At 51.8% G+C, this 21423-nt stretch overlaps 2 protein-coding genes across 2 annotated transcripts; both read right to left on the reverse strand.

Moving 5' to 3' along the window:
* Positions 1 to 7623: 7623 nt before the first annotated feature.
* IUM83_12285 (uncharacterized protein) lies at positions 7624 to 8394 on the reverse strand (the record flags this gene model as incomplete). Its single annotated transcript, XM_067936903.1, has 1 exon — positions 7624 to 8394. The coding sequence occupies one exon, from the start codon at positions 8392 to 8394 to the stop codon at positions 7624 to 7626; it is 771 nt and encodes a 256-aa protein (XP_067800253.1).
* A 302-nt stretch (positions 8395 to 8696) lies between these two features.
* Positions 8697 to 11769, reverse strand: IUM83_12286 (Polysaccharide lyase; the record flags this gene model as incomplete). The annotated part of the gene is made up of 2 exons (XM_067936904.1): positions 8697 to 9178; positions 11613 to 11769. The coding sequence occupies 2 exons, from the start codon at positions 11767 to 11769 to the stop codon at positions 8697 to 8699; spliced, it is 639 nt and encodes a 212-aa protein (XP_067800172.1).
* Between the last annotated feature and the right edge of the window lie 9654 nt (positions 11770 to 21423).

Here is a 21423-nt window from a genome sequence, read left to right on the forward strand (position 1 = left end):
TTGCTGATGTATTTTTGTGAACAATGCAAGTCTACCAAAATAAAAGAAATGTTTCGTATGCTAACTACTTAAAACGTTCGGGTCATAATATTCAGGTGACATGGACCAGGTTGAATCATTACCTGAATCAGATTCATCAGAGTCAGAGGCATTGACTTCCAAATCAGTCAGAATCAATTTCAAACTCTGAGTCAGATTCAAACCCTGGTGCACGCTGGGAGTCGGCATGGACTGGGGCACGGGCTCTACGGCTCGAAATGTCTCCCAGTAGACGAGCATTCTCGCGACTTTGCTGCTGGATCATTTTGATGAATTGGGTGATGTCGGGGTGAGCTCCAGAGAAAGCTGAATTAAGGGTGGGGTTGTAGCGTTCGAGTGGATTGTCTGTCCGATTTACGATATCCTTGCTCACACTGCTAATGTTCCACCACTCTGGGGCAAACTTGTGGATCCAGACTTTCTTGAAATATTTCCAATACTTCTTCCAGTTGGCCCTGGAGTAACTGATTCTCCTATCGCGGCAGTCGCGTTTAATCATCGACCGGCCGTCATGGACGCCTCGAAGGGTGATATCCATACGTCGAATGAGTGTCAACCTGTCCATGCAACCTTCCCGCATAGCCAAATCAACTTCAGGTTCTGAAATTTTCAACTTCAACATCTTTCGACGGAGGGCTTGCTTGAAGTGAAACTAACATCCGACGATTCTTGATTCTCGAAATCGGCTCTGAACGGCTTTAATCATGGCGAACTCAAAATCGCACACAACATGTGCAGGGACCATATTTTTCTTGACGAGATATAAATGTTGTGAAACAGCTGATCGTAGACTTGAGACGTTTTTCCAGTCGTGATGATGTACCAAACTGGTAAATAGAGCTCCAATATAGAGTCGTAAAGCATCACGATAACCAATTGGTAGAAGGGCACCGGCACACACCGATATGTTGCGTCGACAAAAATTGATCTCTGGCGCTGCTTCATGCGATCCATAAGCTGCAGATGAGTCCAGTCAATTGTCGATGTTGTACTTTGTCTTCGTAATAAGTCACAGGGAAGTCGAAGAACTTCAATCCAGCACTCTCTTTTACGTCACAAAGTGGTTGTCGCTCCAACCGACCAAAAAGCCGCCGGTCAAAGAGCTTCGCATGGGTCCGATATAGTCAACCCAAAACTTGCTTTTTGTCGCCCTACGCACTATTTCATTTTCAGTCCCGTAAAATTGGTCGCGCAGCATACGCCAGACTTCCGTCGGATCCAAACATCTCGGATACAGATTTTATCCGTAAGCAGCAACATCTCCTCCTTGCGATCGCTGATAGGTGAGTCGGGATTCGGCGAAAGCCAGTGACACAATCGTGCATGTGCTCACCGGTCTGTGTGGTACCAAGGGGACCCACAAAGAGCTTCGCCTTGCACTTGGTGCGTCGGTAGGCGCTGCAGCGATAGTGGTTGATGTCCGTTCAGACGTTGAAATGGTACCGAGCGTAGGAATAGTCTCCAAAATGGACAGTCCTCGTTTCCAATCCGGCGGCGGGGGGATCGGCTGAACTGGCGCGACTGGCAGAATAGGAATCATCGGTTGACGTCGGCGTTTCAACTTGGTTACAATCACTCTCTTCGACTTCCGAGCTTGATGATTGACCCCGCCGTATAACCGTTTCTGTGTCGCTGAACTCAGATCCTTCGGACAGGAGCGAGTTGGACATCGATTCATCAGAGGCGTATCCTGCGTTCATGGGGCTTGGTGATTAGGTGCGGTGCGGTTGTGTGATGGTGGTATTTTGAACTTGGTAGATTTCAAAATGACCGCTTAGGCGCTGTACGAATAACTCCAAGATTTCTGACCACCCACGTTACGAAACGACTTAGCGAGCGACCAGACTACTGGCAATCGCGATGGAGCAATGACGATAGTGCGAACGAAATAACAATTTTCAGCAACCCTACAATAGTGGGGTAGATATTAAGTCACAACAACGCACAAAAATCCAGCGAATTCACAACAGTCTAGTTATCCCACAACACTCTAACATATAGTTAACGGCCACGCAAACGCACGACGATGTGGTGAAGTGATTTCGCGCCCGTCGTCGAGGCTGCCTACAGCCGAAGGTTGAGTATTTCGCCGATGTTCCAACGTCGGCGAGCTAAGCCTGTGCGGTGAAGCGATCTCTGAGTCTACATCAAGGCACTTAATTCGGTGACCAGAGCCAGTCCGGTCCAAGTTTGTACACGGGACACTGACCCGGGTAGTTTCGCCAAAGAGGTCGGCGAGCTAAAGGGTCGGTCAGCGAAGTGACTTATTTTTAGTATGGGAGAGGCCGTAACAGCCCATTTTCATTAGATATTTGTATAGGGACACTAGGGGGGGGGCGTTGAGCCCCTCAAAGCAAACATAAATACAGAGTGGAGTTTTCGGGGTCCAACACAAGCGGCACGCCGCGACTCTTCGAGGTACGACCGTCCCCGTAGGACGAGATCATGCCCACCGCTGAGATCGGCTTACCGAAGTGACGGAAGTGATCTCGGCCACCCGGCAAGTCCAAGAAGCGTGTGTGAGTGTGTGGAGGTTTCTGGACATCTGCCCCCAGGGCAAGAAGCTCGTCGAACATACGAGCGCGGGTTTTCGGCCCGCCAGCGAATTAAGGTCGGTGCGGCTTTGCACCGACGGCCCGTCAAGGCGAAAGCCGCCGTCCATCCTTTGGTGGAGGGCACGGGTTCAAGGAGGAGAAGGAGAAGAAGGAGAAGAAGAGGTGGACGAAGTAAGGGGAGCGTGCCGTGTGCTCGTGGCACGGCTCCTGGAAGGGCTTGGCAGGTGTCTGGGAAGGAGCCACTACACCACTGTAAACGGACTGGGCGATCTTCGGATCACCCGACAAGCCTACGCTCGACGATCGTAGGTGTTGTTGGTGTGGGAGTGGGAAGCTAACGATTTTGGCACGTCTGATACACCACAACGATATGAGAAACCGCAGGTCTGCAACGTTTGTACAGCTAGTAGAATACCCTCTTCCTGGTGATAAAATTTGATCCAATTTTGACCATAACAAAAGGTTGCCCCCTTTTGACCACTTTTGATCCATAAAAAGTGTTGACCCAATTTTGACCTGCGCAGCGGTTGACCCATAAAAAAGGTTATCAGAAGTCTCTGCCTGATCTAACCGATAGGGCTGCTGTGCTGCCAAGCAGAAGTGGTCTTGCGGTGGATTTCATTAATGGTCATAAATCCTTGGTTTCTTTGTGGCTATCCGTGCACTCAACAGCCTCTTTTGGATCAAGAACGCTGTCTAGCTAGCTCATGGGTGTCTAACATAACTTCCTGTCGAGTAGTAATGTCAAGAATACGGTACTGAGGATCCACCATACTCATTTCGATCCGGCTCTTCATTTTGCTATCCGAGTTTGCGTCTTAATGCTGGCGTGAAAGTGGAAGGCGGGCGAGCCTCACAGTTCTTCATGAATTAATGGAGCTACAAAGTCCGATTTTCATCAGACGCTGCTAACAGGCATGCACGCAGAAAACTTCACTCCTTACGAGATGTATTTTTCGTATTCGCCAACATTTCAAAGGGGTTGGTAGTATCAACCTGGTACTTCCACTTAAAGAATACAAACACGAGCTCACAACATTTATTTAACGAAGTGGTGGATGGATAAAAGCAGGGGGGGATCTAACAACGTTAGTTGGATCAACACCTTACTTTCTTAAATCGCGTATTATTGTGTGTGGGCTACCCATCGGCGATGGGTCATCGCACAACACTGTGCTCGTGAAACATGTGTGGGAACCGTGTTTAGTGGTGGTGCCATTCCCAATGCATTCTTTGCTCTGTACGCCATTCGCTTCGCTAGACGAGCATCTTCTTGACGTCGCAGCCACTGGTCACTCTTTTCTTTACGACGAGCGTCAACTACGCGTTTTGCCCGACGAATTGGTGCCTGGGACCGCCAGAATGTCTGGATTTTTCGGGCACAGCGCTCCTGACGGGCTCGCAGAGTCCTAGCACGCATTTTATCCAGGTCTCTGCGGTCTCGAGCTTCCTGCTCTTCTTGTAGGCGCTGGGTGCGCTGGCGTCTGCCCAACGTTTGAAGAGGAACGGGGCGTAGTTCCCCGCAACTTTCCTTTGGGTGAACTTGAAGAGCACAGCGCCCACAAACTCGACGAGGTGGGTCACCACAAGCTTCACATTCCCATTGAACGGCGTCGGCTGCTCCAGCGATTGAGAAGTTCGTGGATGGCTGCTGGTGCGAGGTCTCACTTTTATCCTCCTTGTCCCGGGGAATACACGACGTACAGAGTTCCAGCAAAGGCTCCGTGCGGTGGGTTTTCAGGCCGCCGCGGCGATGTAAGAAGCCAAAGCATACATCGCAGAAGAGCGACTCACTGGTGTTGCCTTCGTCCTCACCGCTGGCGGATTTCTCAGCAGGGTTCTTCTCGCTCTGCTTTTCCATCGTGGCTGAACTTGCTTTGGGTGAAGGAGGCAGCTTCGGTTTTGGCTTGGTGCCAGGTTTTCGGATACAATCAAGGCAGCGACGCGATGCGAGCTGGAATTTGCATAGCCCACATAGCATGAGTCGCTCAAGCTCGTGCTCTCGTTTAACAGAAGGCTGGGTTCATTATCTTCTTCGTTAGTGTCCGTTTCAGGCTCTCCATTGCTATGAGGTGACCCAAGATGTTCCTCGTTGCCTTTTTCATTGGCCTCACGAATGGGCTTGGATTTGTGGTACTCCTCAAAGCATTGAACGCAGAAGAACTCGTCGCAGTCGTAGCACACCCACTCTGCACAGCGATCGCAGTCCTTCCGTCCATTGCATGGGGCTTTCAGTGTTTGCTCTGGGGGAGGGAACGGCACGGGCTCGCCTTGAACGTCTTCAGCTCCTAACCTTCGTGGCTTATGCCATGTCGAGTAACCCGACCGTGGGTTCCTCCAGTACGGCAGACCCCACGTTGGGTCCAGGAACTTCTCTTACGTCGCTTGCATTCGGCGCCGTAGCTCCCAACGTGCGAGCAATCGTCGAGCTTGTGTTTGCACTACTACTGCGGCGCGAGAAAGCTCCTGAGTCCTTAGATTAAGTCGTATTTCAACCAGAGCTGCTGCGCCTTGCAACTTGTTGTGCCGCCGTGTAAAAATCTTTTGAAGACGCGCAGCATGGCGAGATAGCTCGTCCGAAACGTACACTTCGAATTGGCTCGACAAAGGCTGCATTGTCGGGTGATAAAGCAGCGAAAACCACAGCAACGCCAATACACGTGCTTCGGTACCACCATAACGACCCCAGTACGGAGAGGCGCTGTGAGAGTGTTGCGTTAGCGAGATCTCGCCCAGTAGCCCGAGCACGCGCACAAATGCTGCGAAGCCGAGGGCTCCCTTTGCTCCACCCGTGGCTCTAGCTACTGCCACATCCACATCTACCGACGAAAATGTTTCGACAGCAGTCACTCCTTTAGCTCCTTCGGAGGAGGTTTCAGGTTTCTGAGAGTTGGAGATGATGAGGTTGGTCCTGCTTCAACGGTAGGGGTTTGCTGAATTTGATGGGCAACTGGTTTCCCTCGCTTAGCGAATGATCGAAAGAACGCCACGGCCTTAGCGCGCTCCAGTTTGGTTTGGAGAAGAATCTTACCATCCAGTTCACGCCATACAAACGGCATTTTCCAACCACTGGCGATCAAAAACGCCATTTGGAGAATCGGGAACGACACGACAGTAGCGTGATACTTGCTACTGTTGGCAGCGGCAGCCTTTTGCTTTGTCGGTGATGGTCTAGCTTTCGAAGAAGACCGTGGCCTGCAGGTAGGTCAGATAGAAACGGCTGCAACGCATCTTCAAGGCTTGCACCGAACGACTGCACTACGAATCCGTCAGCCATGTGCTGTCTGCAAAACAACAGGCTCTGGTCGCAAAAGGTAGAAATCTCTTCACGCTTCCAGACAATCCGCAGGAATTTCGCCATTCGCGACGGCAACAAACAACGAATACGATACCACTGCTGCACTCTCATAGAAGCTGTTAACCGTTTATGTTTTTCCACACCCAAACCTCAGCAAGTTCTAATTGAGAGTGTGCGAATGAGGCTTGGTAGTCGAGTGAGTAGTTGGAAGGAAATCCGAAAGTGAGCTCGATTTAGGTTAGTGTCTTTGCCAGCTAGATGTCCCTACTGTATGCTATGTTCCCTAGTAGGTGAGGCTTGCAGATGTGGTCCAAACGATCTCGGCTGCGGTCCAAACGAAGTTGCCAGTCGTAAGACTGATCCGCCTAGCCATGGCTGCGGCTCAAAACGGTTGACTCAACACATGCAAATCATAGGCACCCAAATTGAAGTTGTCGTCCAATCACATTCCAGTATCAGAAATAGTCCAGCTAATCAGGTTGCGAGATCCTCCCGTCTTCAACCACAGACCCCCCGGTGGCATGTGCCAGCACATACAGGCCGTCTGCCTCGCGGTAGGGATCCAGTCGATCAGACGGTGAAGTGCAACCTCAACAGTTCTTGTATCCTCTTTTGTTTAAACCATCGAGCAATTTGTCGGGCAGCGTGTTGACGCTTTTGAGCACGTTTCCATTTCCACCGGAGAACGAAGCGCAATAGAAGACGCTCAGCACGGCGAAGTCGAGCCAATTGTCTGCCTTGAATGCCTCGAACACGTCGCTGAATCTCCGTCGCTGCTTTACGTCTTCGTACTGCGCGAACCTCCACTTTCTGCGCCGCAGCCTTCCAAGCTCCAATCTGGACTCGTTGTCTTTCACGGTAACGTCGGTAACACCGTTGCAAAAGCGTTGCTGCTTCGACTTGAGGGTTTTGAGACCTTCGGTTGTTGATACCCTTCCCTTGTATGGGTTTCAGTAGTGCCATTAGTCGGGCTGGTGGAGGGTTTACCCCGAGGTTTGGTGTGAAGTGATACGCTTTACCAGTACGGCGAACGGGTGAAGTCACTGCAGCTGGCAACCCACCGGCACCGTTGAACGACTGAGCAGAATTAATTCGACGAGCTTTATCTGCCAGGCGAGTCCGCCTCGCGAGTTTCTTGCGTCTTGCTTCAGCCGTAAGAAACTTGCGCTGCTGGACCCACCGCCGTAAGTGCTTTTGAATTAGTACAGCGACAGCCTGTGAGCGCTTGTGCTCGCGTTGTACCAATGCAAGCCATTGAGTGACGTGTTTCGCCCTAGCGACCTCACGTCGAGCCTCCACACCGAACCAACTGCAGACAGCCCGAGCAATACACTTCGCTGCGCGCTGACGTCGTAGTTGGTTGTGTAAGCGGTGCCATCGCCTCCGCATCGCGTAGGGAAATATCGCTTGATGGGCGATCAAGTAGCCTGCACCGCGTCTTTCGATCATCCAGACAGCGCGTGTTCGTTTGGACATACTGCGAAGCAGTGCGAGCTGCACGCGTTCTTCTTGGCGTTGACGTTGTCGAGTTTCTAGCAATTTGCGTCGAGTCCGATGCCCTCGATACAACTTCTGTAAGCTCACGGCAGCGAACAGCTTCCGTGCGTTTGCGAGCGCCGTCACCAGCGACTGACTGCGCCATTGACGTGTTCGAAATGCTTGTTGAAGAAGGCTAGCAGCAGCCTGCCGCGTCTCGCGATACTTCATAGTACGGTTGCGGAGAAAGTGGCGTCATGCCATCTGCAGTTTTACAGCCTGACTCGAGCGATACTTGATGCGGAAAGCCAAAAGCTGACGCTTTTGAGTTTGCAGAGCGTCGAGTTCTCTCCGCAGACGTCGTGCTTCTAGGCGCCCTCGATGTCCGCGGTAAACACGCACAATTTGTGCCATAGCTCGACGCTGGGCTTGCAGCCGTAGTTCCAGCGTGAGCACCCACCAGCGACGAAAGTAGAGTTTATAGAAGCGATGCTGAAAGCGGACCAACACGTTCCGCGCAGCTTCCAGAGCCCGATCGCTAGCGAGGTTTCGCTCAAATAGGAACTTGGACGGCAGGATTTTCTCGGCGCGACTTATCTCCTCGCGAAGCTCGGCATCCGCACGTGCCACTGCCTTCTCGGACCGTCGCAGCTCCTTCCCTCTGGCTGCCAGAGCTGTCTGCATCAGCACATTAGTCTCCGCTATGTTTGCAGCGAATTCCTCTGCAATATTCTTGCCGTTGTTATTGACAACGATGCCAGCGCGCTCAGGTGACGACGGAGCAACAGGTTCCAATCGCGTATCCACCACCGATACAGTTTGCCTTGTACTCGCTGCTTGTTTTTGCGACAGCGACCTCGTAGCACCTTCGTCACCATCTTTCTTCTCGTCGTCGGCGCTCTGATCGGATTTCTGCTTCGCATTAGCTTTCGCCCTGGCCTTCCGAAGCGCCAGAATCTCTCGATAGAGCTCCTTCACGTCCGATTCTGGAGACACCTGCTGTGGCTGAGCTCGAGGCTGCGGCAGGACCTGTCGGACAAGCACACCGTCTACTGACTCGATACGTTGGCCAGTCTCGATGGCCCACAGTGCCGCTTGCAACTACGCCAACTTGTCCATCGTGGCAAACGTTGGCGGTTGTGTCCTTTCAAGAAACATGTAGCCATATCGATTTTGACTCAATGTGAAGAGATTTCTGAATTTGAATTGTTACCACTACAATTCACGTACACTAAGGCGGCTACTTGCCTCTGCTTCTAGCTGCCTCGTCATTTCTCCTTCCTGTGGAGAAGTTTATTTGGCCCCCGTCGCGGGGCGTAGTATTGATCCTACTGCTGCTGCAGACCACCCTTGCCGTTGACGAGGTGAATGTCGTTCATCGAATACTGGCACACGGGATTCTTCGGCCCGTTGCCCAAGATGAGAGGATGGTCACCCTTCTGCACACCGCGCGACCAGCCGCACTCGGTGTAGTTCTCCGCGCCGGGTTTGACGTAGATGTTGCGCAAGACAGCCTCGTCGTTGTAGTTTTCGTTCATCATCACGATACTCACGTTTGGGTCCACGCGCTGCGCCTTGATGATCTCGAGGTCGGCATACACGTTGCGGATGTTCAGGAAGCGCTGAGCGGGGTTGTTCTTGCACGACCCGCACGAGCGATATAACTTGCCGAAATCTTGGGCGAAGAACCCGTCGATAATGACCGTACCGAGACCATTGTGTTGGATCACCTTGTCGTCCGCGTAGCGAGCACCACCGCCAAGAACTCTCGTTACGCTGGCAGCGTTGCCACCCTTGACGCTCAGGGCGTCTTCGCACACATCATCCCACCACACGTTCTCGATCGTGCAATCATTGTAGTCGCAGTGGACGCCCTCCATTTGGTTCACACCGATAATAGCGTTTTTCAACGTAGCACCTGCTTCGAGCAGGAACACGGCTGTGGAGTTTCCACTCTCCTCCTGACCGTGACACGTGAGGTTAAAGCGGTCGAACGTCTGCATTTTCCCGTCGAACACTTCGCCAGCCTTGATGGTGTAGACATCGTCAAAGGTAACACTGCCTTGGCTTACAGGCCAAGTTCCATCGGGCACAGGAAGACTAAACACCATTGTGGCCGAGAGAAGGAGGGTCGCCACGGAAGACAGTGCTTGAAGCATCGGGAGGGTGGTTGGTTCGTTGGGAGACGGCAAAATTGAAAATGAACCGGTAGTAGGGAGGTGCCGAAAGCGAGGACATGTCGTTCAACGATCGATTGTGTGGCCGTCTTGTGTGCCATCATCTCGGACGCCATCCAAAGTACACAGCTGTCTCTTGACTTTGGTTACTTCATTACCTACGGAATCGATAAATAGGCTCCAAACTTCTCTCGTACAATGCTCAACAAAGGGGGTCAAGTGGAAGCAGCCAAGAGAGGGAAATATGGTAAATCCCTGGATAGCTCTGAATAGGAAGAGCCCCTTGGATAGTCTATTCAATGTTCGTGCACCTGGACGCCACGCTCCCCGCAACTCGATTGTTGCCAATACATTATGCAGCAGCTGCACAGGAACCGATACATCGTTGACATGCGGTAGCAGCCATCGGATCGCTGCGTTAGCGGCTGCTATTCGGGTGGGTGCAATTCCAGCGGCTGGTGCAACACTACTAGTTGATTAAACATAGTCAATCCGGATTAAAATGATCTCGTATACATGTATTTAACTTCTTACGAACGGGCGGTCTGCACGCTAACACAGGCTATCATGGATGCCTGGTCATGACAATTTCACCGTACGGCTTCCAAATTCTTTTATGTGAGGTGTATTGATTCCAACCCTAGTGAAAACTTGCAAGTCGTTGTGACGCTTTACGTCAAGGACACGCGGGATGCGTAAGCCACGATGAATCGCCACCTGTCGGTTATTTGTGGGCTTGCGTGGCGAGTACAGATCGACAAGCATGCGTCGGTGCAATAGATACGCGTAGTCGACATATAGGTGCATGTACGTGTTTATCTGTAAGGGTAAGTTACGCTAAATCAATTCAAGTCTCAAGGGATACTCGTGACTGGAGTAAACTTTATTCACAACAGCCGATTGCCCTGACTGAGCACCCGCCACCGAAGATTCTGCCGGCTCTAACTGGTAGGGCTGATATGCTGCCAAGCAGAAATGGTCTTGCGGTGGATTCCATTAATGGTCATAAATCCTTGGTTTCTTTGTGGCTATCCGTGCACTCAACAGCCTCTTTTGGATCAAGAACGCTGTCTAGCTAGCTCATGGGTGTCTAACATAACTTCCTGTCGAGTAGTAATGTCAAGAATACGGTACTGAGGATCCACCATACTCATTTCGATCCGGCTCTTCATTTTGCTATCCGAGTTTGCGTCTTAATGCTGGCGTGAAAGTGGAAGGCGGGCGAGCCTCACAGTTCTTCATGAATTAATGGAGCTACAAAGTCCGATTTTCATCAGACGCTGCTAACAGGCATGCACGCAGAAAACTTCACTCCTTACGAGATGTATTTTTCGTATTCGCCAACATTTCAAAGGGGTTGGTAGTATCAACCTGGTACTTCCACTTAAAGAATACAAACACGAGCTCACAACATTTATTTAACGAAGTGGTGGATGGATAAAAGCAGGGGGGATCTAACAACGTTAGTTGGATCAACACCTTACTTTCTTAAATCGCGTATTATTGTGTGTGGGCTACCCATCGGCGATGGGTCATCGCACAACACTGTGCTCGTGAAACATATGTGTGGGAACCGTGTTTAGTGGTGATGCCATTCCTAATGCATTTTTGCTCTGTACGCCATTCGCTTCGCTAGACGAGCATCTTCTAGACTGGCCACCCTTCTCTTTACGACGAGCGTCAACTACGCGTTTAGCCCGACGAATTGGTGCCTGGGACCGCCAGAATGTCTGGATTTTTCGGGCACAGCGCTCCTGACGGGCTCGCAGAGTCCTAGCACGCATTTATCCAGGTCTCCGCGGTCCCGAGCTTCCTGCTCTTCTTGTAGACGCTGGGTGCACTGGCGCCTGCCCAACGTTTGAAGAGGAACGGGGCGTAGTTCCCCGCAACTTTCCTTTGGGTGAACTTGAAGAGCACAGCGCCCACAAACTCGACGAGGTGGGTCGCCACAAGCTTCACATTCCCCTTGCACGGCGTCGGCAGCTCCAGCGATTCAGAAGTTCGTGGATGGCTGCTGATGCGAGGTCTCACTTTTATCCTCCTTGTCCTCGGGAATACACGACGTACAGAGTTCCAGCAAAGGCTCCGTGCGGTGGGTTTTCAGGCCGCCGCGGCGATGTAAGAAGCCAAAGCATACATCGCAGAAGAGCGACTCACTGGTGTTGCCTTCGTCCTCACCGCTGGCGGATTTCTCAGCAGGGTTCTTCTCGTTCTGCTTTTCCATCGTGGCTGAACTTGCTTTGGGTGAAGGAGGCAGCTTCGGTTTTGGCTTGGTGCCAGGTTTTCGGATACAATCAAGGCAGCGACGCGATGCGAGCTGGAATTTGCATAGCCCACATAGCATGAGTCGCTCAAGCTCGTGCTCTCGTTTAACAGAAGGCTGGGTTCATTATCTTCTTCGTTAGTGTCCGTTTCAGGCTCTCCATTGCTATGAGGTGACCCAAGATGTTCCTCGTTGCCTTTTTCATTGGCCTCACGAATGGGCTTGGATTTGTGGTACTCCTCAAAGCATTGAACGCAGAAGAACTCGTCGCAGTCGTAGCACACCCACTCTGCACAGCGATCGCAGTCCTTCCGTCCATTGCATGGGGCTTTCAGTGTTTGCTCTGGGGAAGGGAACGGCACGGGCTCGCCTTGAACGTCTTCAGCTCCTAACCTTCGTGGCTTATGCCATGTCGAGTAACCCGACCGTGGGTTCATCCAGTACGGCAGACCCCACGTTGGGTCCAGGAACTTCTCGTACGTCGCTTGCATTCGGCGCCGTAGCTCCCAACGTGCGAGCAATCTTCGAGCTTGTGTTTGCACTACTACTGCGGGGCGAGAAAGCTCCCGAGTCTTCAGATTAAGTCGTATTTCAACCAGAGCCGCTGCGCCTTGTGTCGCGTTGGGCCCGAAGAGTGTTTGTAGTTGAAGTGGGTGCGAGTGTTGGTCCTGTCGAGAAGCGCGGTAGTTGTGGTCGATGTGCGGGGTAGACGGTTTATTTAATACTTAATTGCTACTGCTAGCCTAACATGCATGCCTCGCTGTGCTCCTACGCGAGAACAGGGTTCTCTTTGCGTATTTCTGGGGTTTTCCTTGACTATGTGCTACCCTGCGTCTTTTTGTTTTGTTTTCATTTCTTTTCTACTAAATGCATGTTCCATGTTTCTTTTTCATGTTTTTCCTACAAAATGCATGTTCACTGTGACGGCTGACCCTCTCGGGTAGCTGCCACAGGAACTTCAAGCCTCTGGCCGCGAGCAAGCAAGCCAGAGCCTTTGCGCCGCATCGCTCTGGCTTGCTTGCTCAGCAGGCCAGAGGTGGACCTGACATCTCCCCCTGGTTGACCTCGCGTTGGCGGAGTCGATACTCATCCAGGAGTTGACGCCAATGCGAAACGGGCTTGATCTGCGCTTCGCTTTCCCAGGTTGCCTCATGTTCCGGCAACCCTATGCCACTTCACGAGCCATTGACGTTGGCGACATCTAGTTCATTTCTTGAGCAGCTTCTCCACAATGTAGAATTCTTCTCCAGTGTCCTTGTCCAAGATTAGAGGTACAGCCTTCGGAATCGGTCGATTCGGAAAATCCTCACGGTTCGTTTGGTAATGGGGCAGTAACTCCACGTTGAATGTCGGATTAAGACGTTTCATCGTGCGCGGAAGTATCAACTTCGCCACGTTGTCGTTCACCATAAGTTCAATCACGAACGGTCCAACCTTCTTAGCCGCTAATTTTGCTTTCTTCAATTCCGTGTTCTTGTTTATGGTTTTCAGCGGTAAGTTCTTCGTGTCGAGCAGCACTAAGTCACCTCTTTTAAAGCCAACTTGTCTGCGCTTGCGATCGTAGTAGTCCTTTTGTCTTGCTTGAGCTTCTTCGAAATTCTTCTGAGCACGTTCTACGACCTCCTGTCGCTCCTTCGCGAAGTTCTTCGCGAACTCCGCGAGCGTCACATCATTCTCCGATTGCAGCAGGTCTTTCACCTCCTCTGCCACAATGTTTGACACCTTACGTCCTGTGTCAAGTTCGAATGGCGCGAACTTCGTAGACGCGTTGACGAGGGTCGAATGCGCATATTCGATAGTCCCTAGGTGCTTAACCCAATCGCCACCGTGATACGAGATCATACATCTCAATGCATCTTCGAGCACGAAGTTCTGGCGCTCTGTCTGGCCATCTGCCTGAGCTCGGTGCGCAGTTGTCATGCTGAGTTTGATACCCATCAACTTCATCAATGACTTCCAAAAGTCCGAGATGAACTTCGAGTCGTGATCGCTGATGATAACCTTCGGCAATCCGTGATGCCGAACAACTGCATCAAAGAACACTTTAGCCGTGGCCTTCGCGTCAGCTGTCGAATACGTTGGTGCATACTTCGCTCGCTTGGACAACTTGTCCACTGCAACTAGTATTGCATCAAAGCCTTCCGACACTGGCAAACCCGTGATGAAATCCATTGACACCACTTCCCAGCATTCCTTTGGCACTGGTATCGGCATCAGTAGTCCATGTTTCTTCTGGCTGCTGGACTTCCATCGTGCACAAGTCTCACATGTGCGATCGTATTCCCTTACGTCGCGACGTCGCGGTCCATTGTCGGCCAGTAGTACCATTGCGCTGCTTTCAGGTACGTACGTCGACTTGCAGGATGCGCGGACGTCTTTCCATCATGAAATTCGATCATGACATTTGTGCGAAGCTCTTTTACCTTCGGCACACAAAGTCGGTAGACCGTTTCGCCTTTCGTCTGTTTGAAAAACAGAAGCGCTTGACGAACTTCTCCTTTCCTGCTCCATTAGACCACTGTTGCTTGAAAGCAGGGTCTGATTCGTGTCCTTCCTGAAACGCTCTTTTCGTCTCAGGGGCCAAGTGCGGACTTACAAAATGATAGTCGACGCTGTTGACTTGCTGCTGTGCTACGCCAATCGGGCGACCCTCCCCCCGTAAGTCGACATCGTCGAGTAAGAAGTGAGTATCATCCGTTGACAAGTTGCGCAACACTGCAGACTTAATACGGTGGTCATGAACTGGAGCGGCATTCTTCGCGCATTCGTCGTCGCAGTCATGAACCGTATACGTCACATCCGGAAGAGTTTCTTCTTTCTCCTCTTCGTCTTCCAGCCCATCCGGTGGAGGCCGTGAGAGCGCATCCGCTACAACGTTCATCTTACCTCGCACATGATGCAAAGTAAACGTGTACTGCGAAAAGTGCGGCAAAAAGCGAGCCATCTTTGGTGACACTCGTGGGTGATGCAACATCCACGAACCCGCTGCGTTATCCGTGTAGACGTCGAATGGGCGTCCATGCAGATAGTGTCTCCACTTCTCCGTAGCCACTTTGATAGCTAGTAGCTCCTTCTCATGCGTAGGCCATCCACGCTCATGTTTATCCAACTTCTTCGAATAGAAGGCAATCGGATGATCTGCTCCGTCATACTTCTGTGACAGAACTCCACCAATACAGTGTCCTGACGCGTCCGTCGTCACGATAAACGGTCGCTCAAAGTCCGGCAACTTCAGCGTAGGCGCTTGCTGAAGTGCGAGCTTGAGATGCAAATACGCGTCCTCCACAGGCTTCGTCCAATTCCATGGGACATCTCCCTTCGTCAAATCCCTCAACGGACGAGCAATCTCGGCAAAATCACAGATAAATCTGCGATAATATCCTGCCAAACCCAAGAAACTCAGCAACTCCTTTCGATTCGTCGGAGTCGGGTACTTGGCTATCGCTTCCGTTTTACGCGGATCAACGCTTACTCCTGCCTGCGAGACAACATGTCCTAGGAAAGCCACTTCGGACTGACCAAACGGACACTTTGCCATGTGCGCAAAAAGCTTCTCGCGACGCAGTACCATACAAACTGCACGCAGATGCTCCACATGCTCTTCCATACTCTTCGAGAAGACGCAGATGTCATCGAGATACACGACGACAAATTCGTACTTGTCGAACAGCTTGTGCATGAGCCTGGACCATGTCCCTGGCATTCCAGCCACTCCCATGGGCGCTACACACCACTGATACGTTTCCTTGTGTGTTCGAAACGCAGTGTACGGACGACTTGACCTCACCACCAGCATTTCATGATATCCCTGCGCAAGGTCGATCAACGTGTAGATGACACAACCTACCATCTTATCGAACAACTCCTCGATTAATGGCAACGGGATCTTGGCAATGACAGTAACGCTGTTGAGATATCGGTTGTCGAACACCCAACGCAACGGAATCTTCAAATTGCCGCTACACACCCATTCAGCCCTTTTCGGCATTTGACCTGTGACTGGGTCCTTCTTCAGGATAGCGAAGATGTTCGAAACCCACGGCGAGTTCGACACTTCAATCCATCCTTTCTTCAACTTGTCTTTCACAAATTCTTCGAAAGCATCCTGTTCCATCTTCGACATGCGAAACGGTGCACGAGAGCTTGGTTGAGCCCCCTTCTTCAACGTCACTTCAAAGTTGACTTCACGCATCGGAGGCAATCCGTCTGGTAATTGCTCCGGAAACACATCCTTGAGCTCCTTACCGACTACGTTGAAGATCGGTACTGGGATTCATTCCACTTCGGGCACAAGTTGTATCTTCACCCGAAACACCTGCTCATACTCGCCTTCCATCAAGTTGTGCGAGAACGACGGTGCATCGACGTCGATGAATTGCATCCGGTCAGGTATGACAACCTCCTCCTTTTGCCAATCCACTTGAGGGTTGTAGTCCTTAAACCACGGTTTCCCCAAAATGACGCCGTGCGACTCCGGCAACTTCCATTCCACGAACTCGAGCGCTGGAAAGAAGTACCCATCCATACTCACTGGCGCTTCCACGTGTTTGACATCCGTCGCCGGCGTTAACGTGCCATCAAAGCGCTGAGCTTGAAGCCGTCTTGACAGAAGCACATTACTAGCCAAACCTGGCATAATCATGTTCGTGCTTGCACCCGTGTCCAACAGAATTCGGACATCTCTGCCATTGATGCGACCCTTCTTGATGAAAAGGTTACTCGTACGTTCGGACATCACTGCGGTCGCCTTTAAGGTCTCCGTTGTACTTGTTGGTTGCGATCCTTGCTGAACCAACTTCACTGGCTGCTTCTCATGCAACTCAGCTTCCTGCTCTGGCGGCGATCCGCACACACCAGACTCCAATTCCGGTTGCATCGCATGCAAACTCGGTTCTTCAACTGGCTGTAGTCCACACGAGCCAGCATCTTCCGTCATTTCTGACGCTGCAGTGACGGTCTCTTCCACTTGTATACGTGCCCTCTTCATGAATGCCTGTAACTCATCCCCTCTTTCCTGGATGTCAGCCACAATCATAGTCACGCGATCCATGACGACAGTATCCACCTGTTCGTCATCGTCGAGGACCATGTTCATCCTTGGCTTACGCCCTTGATTACTGCCCGAGTTGTTGTACTTCGGCGCATTCCGCTTAGCCATTTGCGTCTGCTGCGGCTATATCGGACATTGGCGAGCCCGATGGGCGCTACTCCCGCACCGGAAACACAGGTTTCGGCGCATACATTCCTCCTTCGACGGTACCCTTACGTTGTCGATCTCCATCGGCACTGGTCCATCGTTGTTGCTCTTCGATCATCTGTTGTCGTACGATCGGTACCTCGGTCTGTCGCGTGCTCCTTCCGAGCGTCCACGATGCGCGTGAGACCGGTCAAAGTCGAGTGCTATGGTAATAGCGTCGGTCAACGTTGCACTCCTGCGATACTGGACTTCCTCCCGAATACTTGACGGCAGACTACGCAAGAAGTACATGATCTTGTCCAGTTCGCTCATCTCCTTGACTTGAGTAATCAAGTGCCTGAACTTGCTGATATAATCGGGCAAGCCTTGACACTGACGCTCCTTCAAGTCATTCATCTGGTCCCGAAGACGTTCTTGCAGATCCGGAGGCACGAACTCTTCCTCCAGCTTCAAAAAGAAGTCTTCCACACTCTTCGCATCGTCCTTCTTGACGATGTACCACTGCACGGCTCCATACTTCAGCGATCCCGCTAACACAGCCAAAATGCGTCCACTCAACTTACTATCCTTCCAGTCTACGCCCTTAGCTAAAAAGTACTGCTCCACCTGCTCCTGGTATAGTTGGAACGATTCCGTGAGCGTCCCCCCGTAGTTGGGCATTTTTATCCCATCCAGCTTTAGTTGCGACAGCTGCCTTGACTTGCGCAGCTCATCGATCAATTCTGTCTGCTTCTCCATGGCCGCCAACATACTATGCATTAGTTGGGCCGGATCCGCCATCTTGAACACGCGAAAACTTCGTACTTTGTGTGTTCACCCTTGAAACTTGATACTGGTGGGAGCAATCTACTTTTAGGGGCACTGACTAAAAGAAAGTAAAAGAGAAAACCTGTTAAAGAAAATAGCCTACGCTACTTCCTAAAATTGGCCGAGTTATGCGCTGTGGGAGGTCTTGGACTTTTTCGATGCCTTTGAAGAGGTCGATGACATGTGAGAGGTCGATGACGCGTGAGAGGTCGAGCGGTGACGGTTGTCGTCCTGGTCTTCGCTTCGCCAAAATTTTGCTGTGCCGGGCTACCAAGAACAAAAACTGACTAACCGGCTTCGAGACTTATAGTGCTCGACTTAAGTGCGGTGCAGTCTTTTGAGAACAGTAGCTACTTTGGCAAATGGGCTGTCACCGGGGCCAGATGCAAAACAAATTTGCACCACTGCTGCCCTCCAGTTAGTTGCCACGGTCAGCGTACAATAGTAGGTTGCCCTATTAATGTACCAAAGTCTCCCCAACAGCTGGGTTGGTCACGCTGACGTGACACTTACACCTCAAGCTGAAAAAGCTTCCACTTGAGTGCCGTGCAGCAGCGAGCCTTCCCCCCGCAAGTGCTACCAGATGTCGCGTTGGGCCCGAAGGGTGTTTGTCGTTGAAGTGGGTGCGAGTGTTGGTCCTGTCGAGAAGCGCGATAGTTGTGGTCGATGTGCGGGGTAGATGGTTTATTTAATACTTAATTGCTACTGCTAGCCTAACATGCATGCCTCGCTGTGCTCCTACGCGAGAACAGGGTTCTCTTTGCGTATTTCTGGGGTTTTCCTTGACTATGTGCTACCCTGCGTCTTTTTGTTTTGTTTTCATTTCTTTTCTACTAAATGCATGTTCCATGTTTCTTTTTCATGTTTTTCCTACAAAATGCATGTTCACTGTGACAGCTGACCCTCTCGGGTAGCTGCCACAGGAACTTCAAGCCTCTGGCCGCGAGCAAGCAAGCCACAGCCTTTGCGCCGCATCGCTCTGGCTTGCTTGCTCAGCAGGCCAGAGGTGGGCCTGACACCTTGCAACTTGTTGTGCCGCCGTGTAAAAATCTTTTGAAGACGCGCAGCATGGCGAGATAGCTCGTCCGAAACGTACACTTCGAATTGGCTCGACATAGGCTGCATTGTCGGGTGACAAAGCAGCGAAACCCACAGCAACGCCAATACATGTGCCCCGGTACCACCATTTCCGTTGCTGCGACTCACTTGTTTAGGGGGGCAAATGCATATATTCGCTGGCCAGCCTCGCTGGAGGGCGTGGTGAGCGGCCCCCAAGGAAATGGCGAACGCGTCCTCAGGCGTGGGCTGTTTGCTGGTCATTTGCAACCATTCGCTGTGAGAGTGTTCGTGTCGACTCCGCTGCTTGTACAGGATATTGCTCGAACCAGTTTGAGATCCAGCGACCCAGTAGCTTGATGTATAGTTGGCTGGCTTCGCCTGCCAATAGTGCAGTGGCTCCTCCGATTCTGATGGAATGCGTTGAATAATTGGCTGTGAGAACACCGGCGCCTGTCGCTGTTTCCTTGAGTGCTGCTGCGACGTCGGCCGAGCTGGTGTCGCCGCACAGGTATTCTCCACTGTCTCCGATTTCCGCTTGGGCGCGCAGGATGTGTGTTAGCGCTGCTAGTAGGCAGATAACTGAGTCACCGGAGGCATGCATTGTGCGCCAGGATCCGCGGCCGTATTGATCGCACTTCGATCCTTCTAGCTCAATCGTGACGGACGTCGCCGATGACCGTGACGCTCGGCTGCCGCGTTGGTCGGAGAGAAAGCCGTTCTCTTGCTTTAAACAGTAGAAGTGCCGCGTGGAACCAATCTTCAGATACTCGGACCTCCGCAGTAAAAAGAAGAAGCCCGATCAGGACGGTGCCCCACAAAAGACGTTGTCGCGGCTGCTGAAAGTCGATTTTTCGGTGAAGTAGGCGTAAGAACGCCGTCGTGATGGGTTGAAGCTTGTGTACGTGAGGTGGTAATCGTTTGATGCCTTGCACCAGAAGCGTGAATTCCGGTGAGGCGGATAGGTCGATACCCATGAAGCGTCGGTGGTACCAACGAACGCTGCAAGTTTCAGCTTGATGGTGCCGTACGTGTTGCCTCGGTTTGTCCGGTTCCAGCCGTGCCTCCAGCAGTATATTGCGAAGCACCGTAACTTCTTATTACTTGGTCGGCCGGGCTGAGAGAGCCGTGGAGACCAGCCGAGTTTCTGCGAGAATTCACACCATTGCTGCCAGTTGGTGCTATACTTGCGACCGGTAGTGTCTGCAATAGCTCTCCCGCGAAGCATTGCTCCCAGGCGTTCCAGAGATTGTCGAATAGGGGCTGAATTTTGACCTGTGTCCATGAATGCGATAAGTTAGTCCAAGTATTGTACAGAGGATGGTCTGCGGTCCACGCCCTTGGGCCCGAGTCCGCCATGGCATTCAGTTCCCCCGCTATGTGTTGCGCCGAGCACGCTAATGAGTACTTGAACTCCGCCAGGGAGGTTAAGCGGTTATACATCCGTGCTGTTGGATGGCGACTGGATCGTTTCGCCAACCACGCTACCGCACTTGTGTTCAATGTGCATGCAGACGTGAATACGGTCTCGTCCGGTTGGGGCCCACGATCTCCCCCAATGAACTACTGCAAGGACGGCGCTCATGAGCTCTCTCACGTTGATCGAGTTGTCCGTTTTTGAGACTGAAAACCTGGCACGCTCGGCGTCACTGAATTCAACGCGGATGAATTGTTGTAGCTGGGGCTCGAGTGCGCAGACTCCAGTGTCCGACGCGTCCATGAACACGTAGCAGGACGGTGGTTGGATCCGGCTAAGCTGCTCGACTGGTATGGAGTTGAATCGGTGTGTCCCTGAGAGAACAGCAAGGAACCACCTCAGATCGTCGTATACGTCCTCCGACACGCTTCTGTGCTCATGCGGACTACGGAATATCGTTGTGTGCGTCTGGATATTTTGATAAAATGCTCGAGCTGGAGGACAACATGTCGCCACGTGGCGAAGACTTCCGATCTGCTTGTTCAGCGATGATAATGTACATGTTGAAGCTTGCAGTACTTCGTTGATACGGTCCTGGGCCTTGCATAAGTTTTCGAGGGGGGTGGATACGGTGCCCTTGCTTGTGTCCCATAACAAGCCTAGTGCTTTTGTTTGTGTCGCCCACGTCGTAAATTTGTCTTCATTCAGCGCTTTGGGGCCTAAGACGGTGGCCCTAGCTCTCCGCAACGCTAGATTTGCTTCCGTGCATCTTGATCCCGTGTCGATTTCGACACAGGTGTGGTCGTCGCACCATACAGTACCAGCGAATGGGCTGGTGTCAAGTGGGGAGTAAACCGACTGGGGGCGCTGGCACATGTACAGCCTGTTGATCAGTGCGCCGGCTACCGAACAGAATGCAGGTGATCCACACCAGCCAAACCCACACGATAAGTCAATGCCCACGTAGTTGTCAAACCTGATTGCAAATATGTGGACGTGTTCGGCGTTCATCGGTATGTGTCGGAAGGCCCCGGATACATCTGCTAGCATCATAAGTATTGGATGGCCGGGAAAGCGGACTCGTAGTTCCCAGATACGCCGTGCTATATCACGGGGTGGATTGTACGAAATGCTGGGA

The sequence above is a fragment of the Phytophthora cinnamomi genome, assembly GCF_018691715.1.
Source record: "Phytophthora cinnamomi strain GKB4 chromosome Unknown Contig2, whole genome shotgun sequence".
Lineage (NCBI taxonomy): Eukaryota > Oomycota > Peronosporomycetes > Peronosporales > Peronosporaceae > Phytophthora > Phytophthora cinnamomi.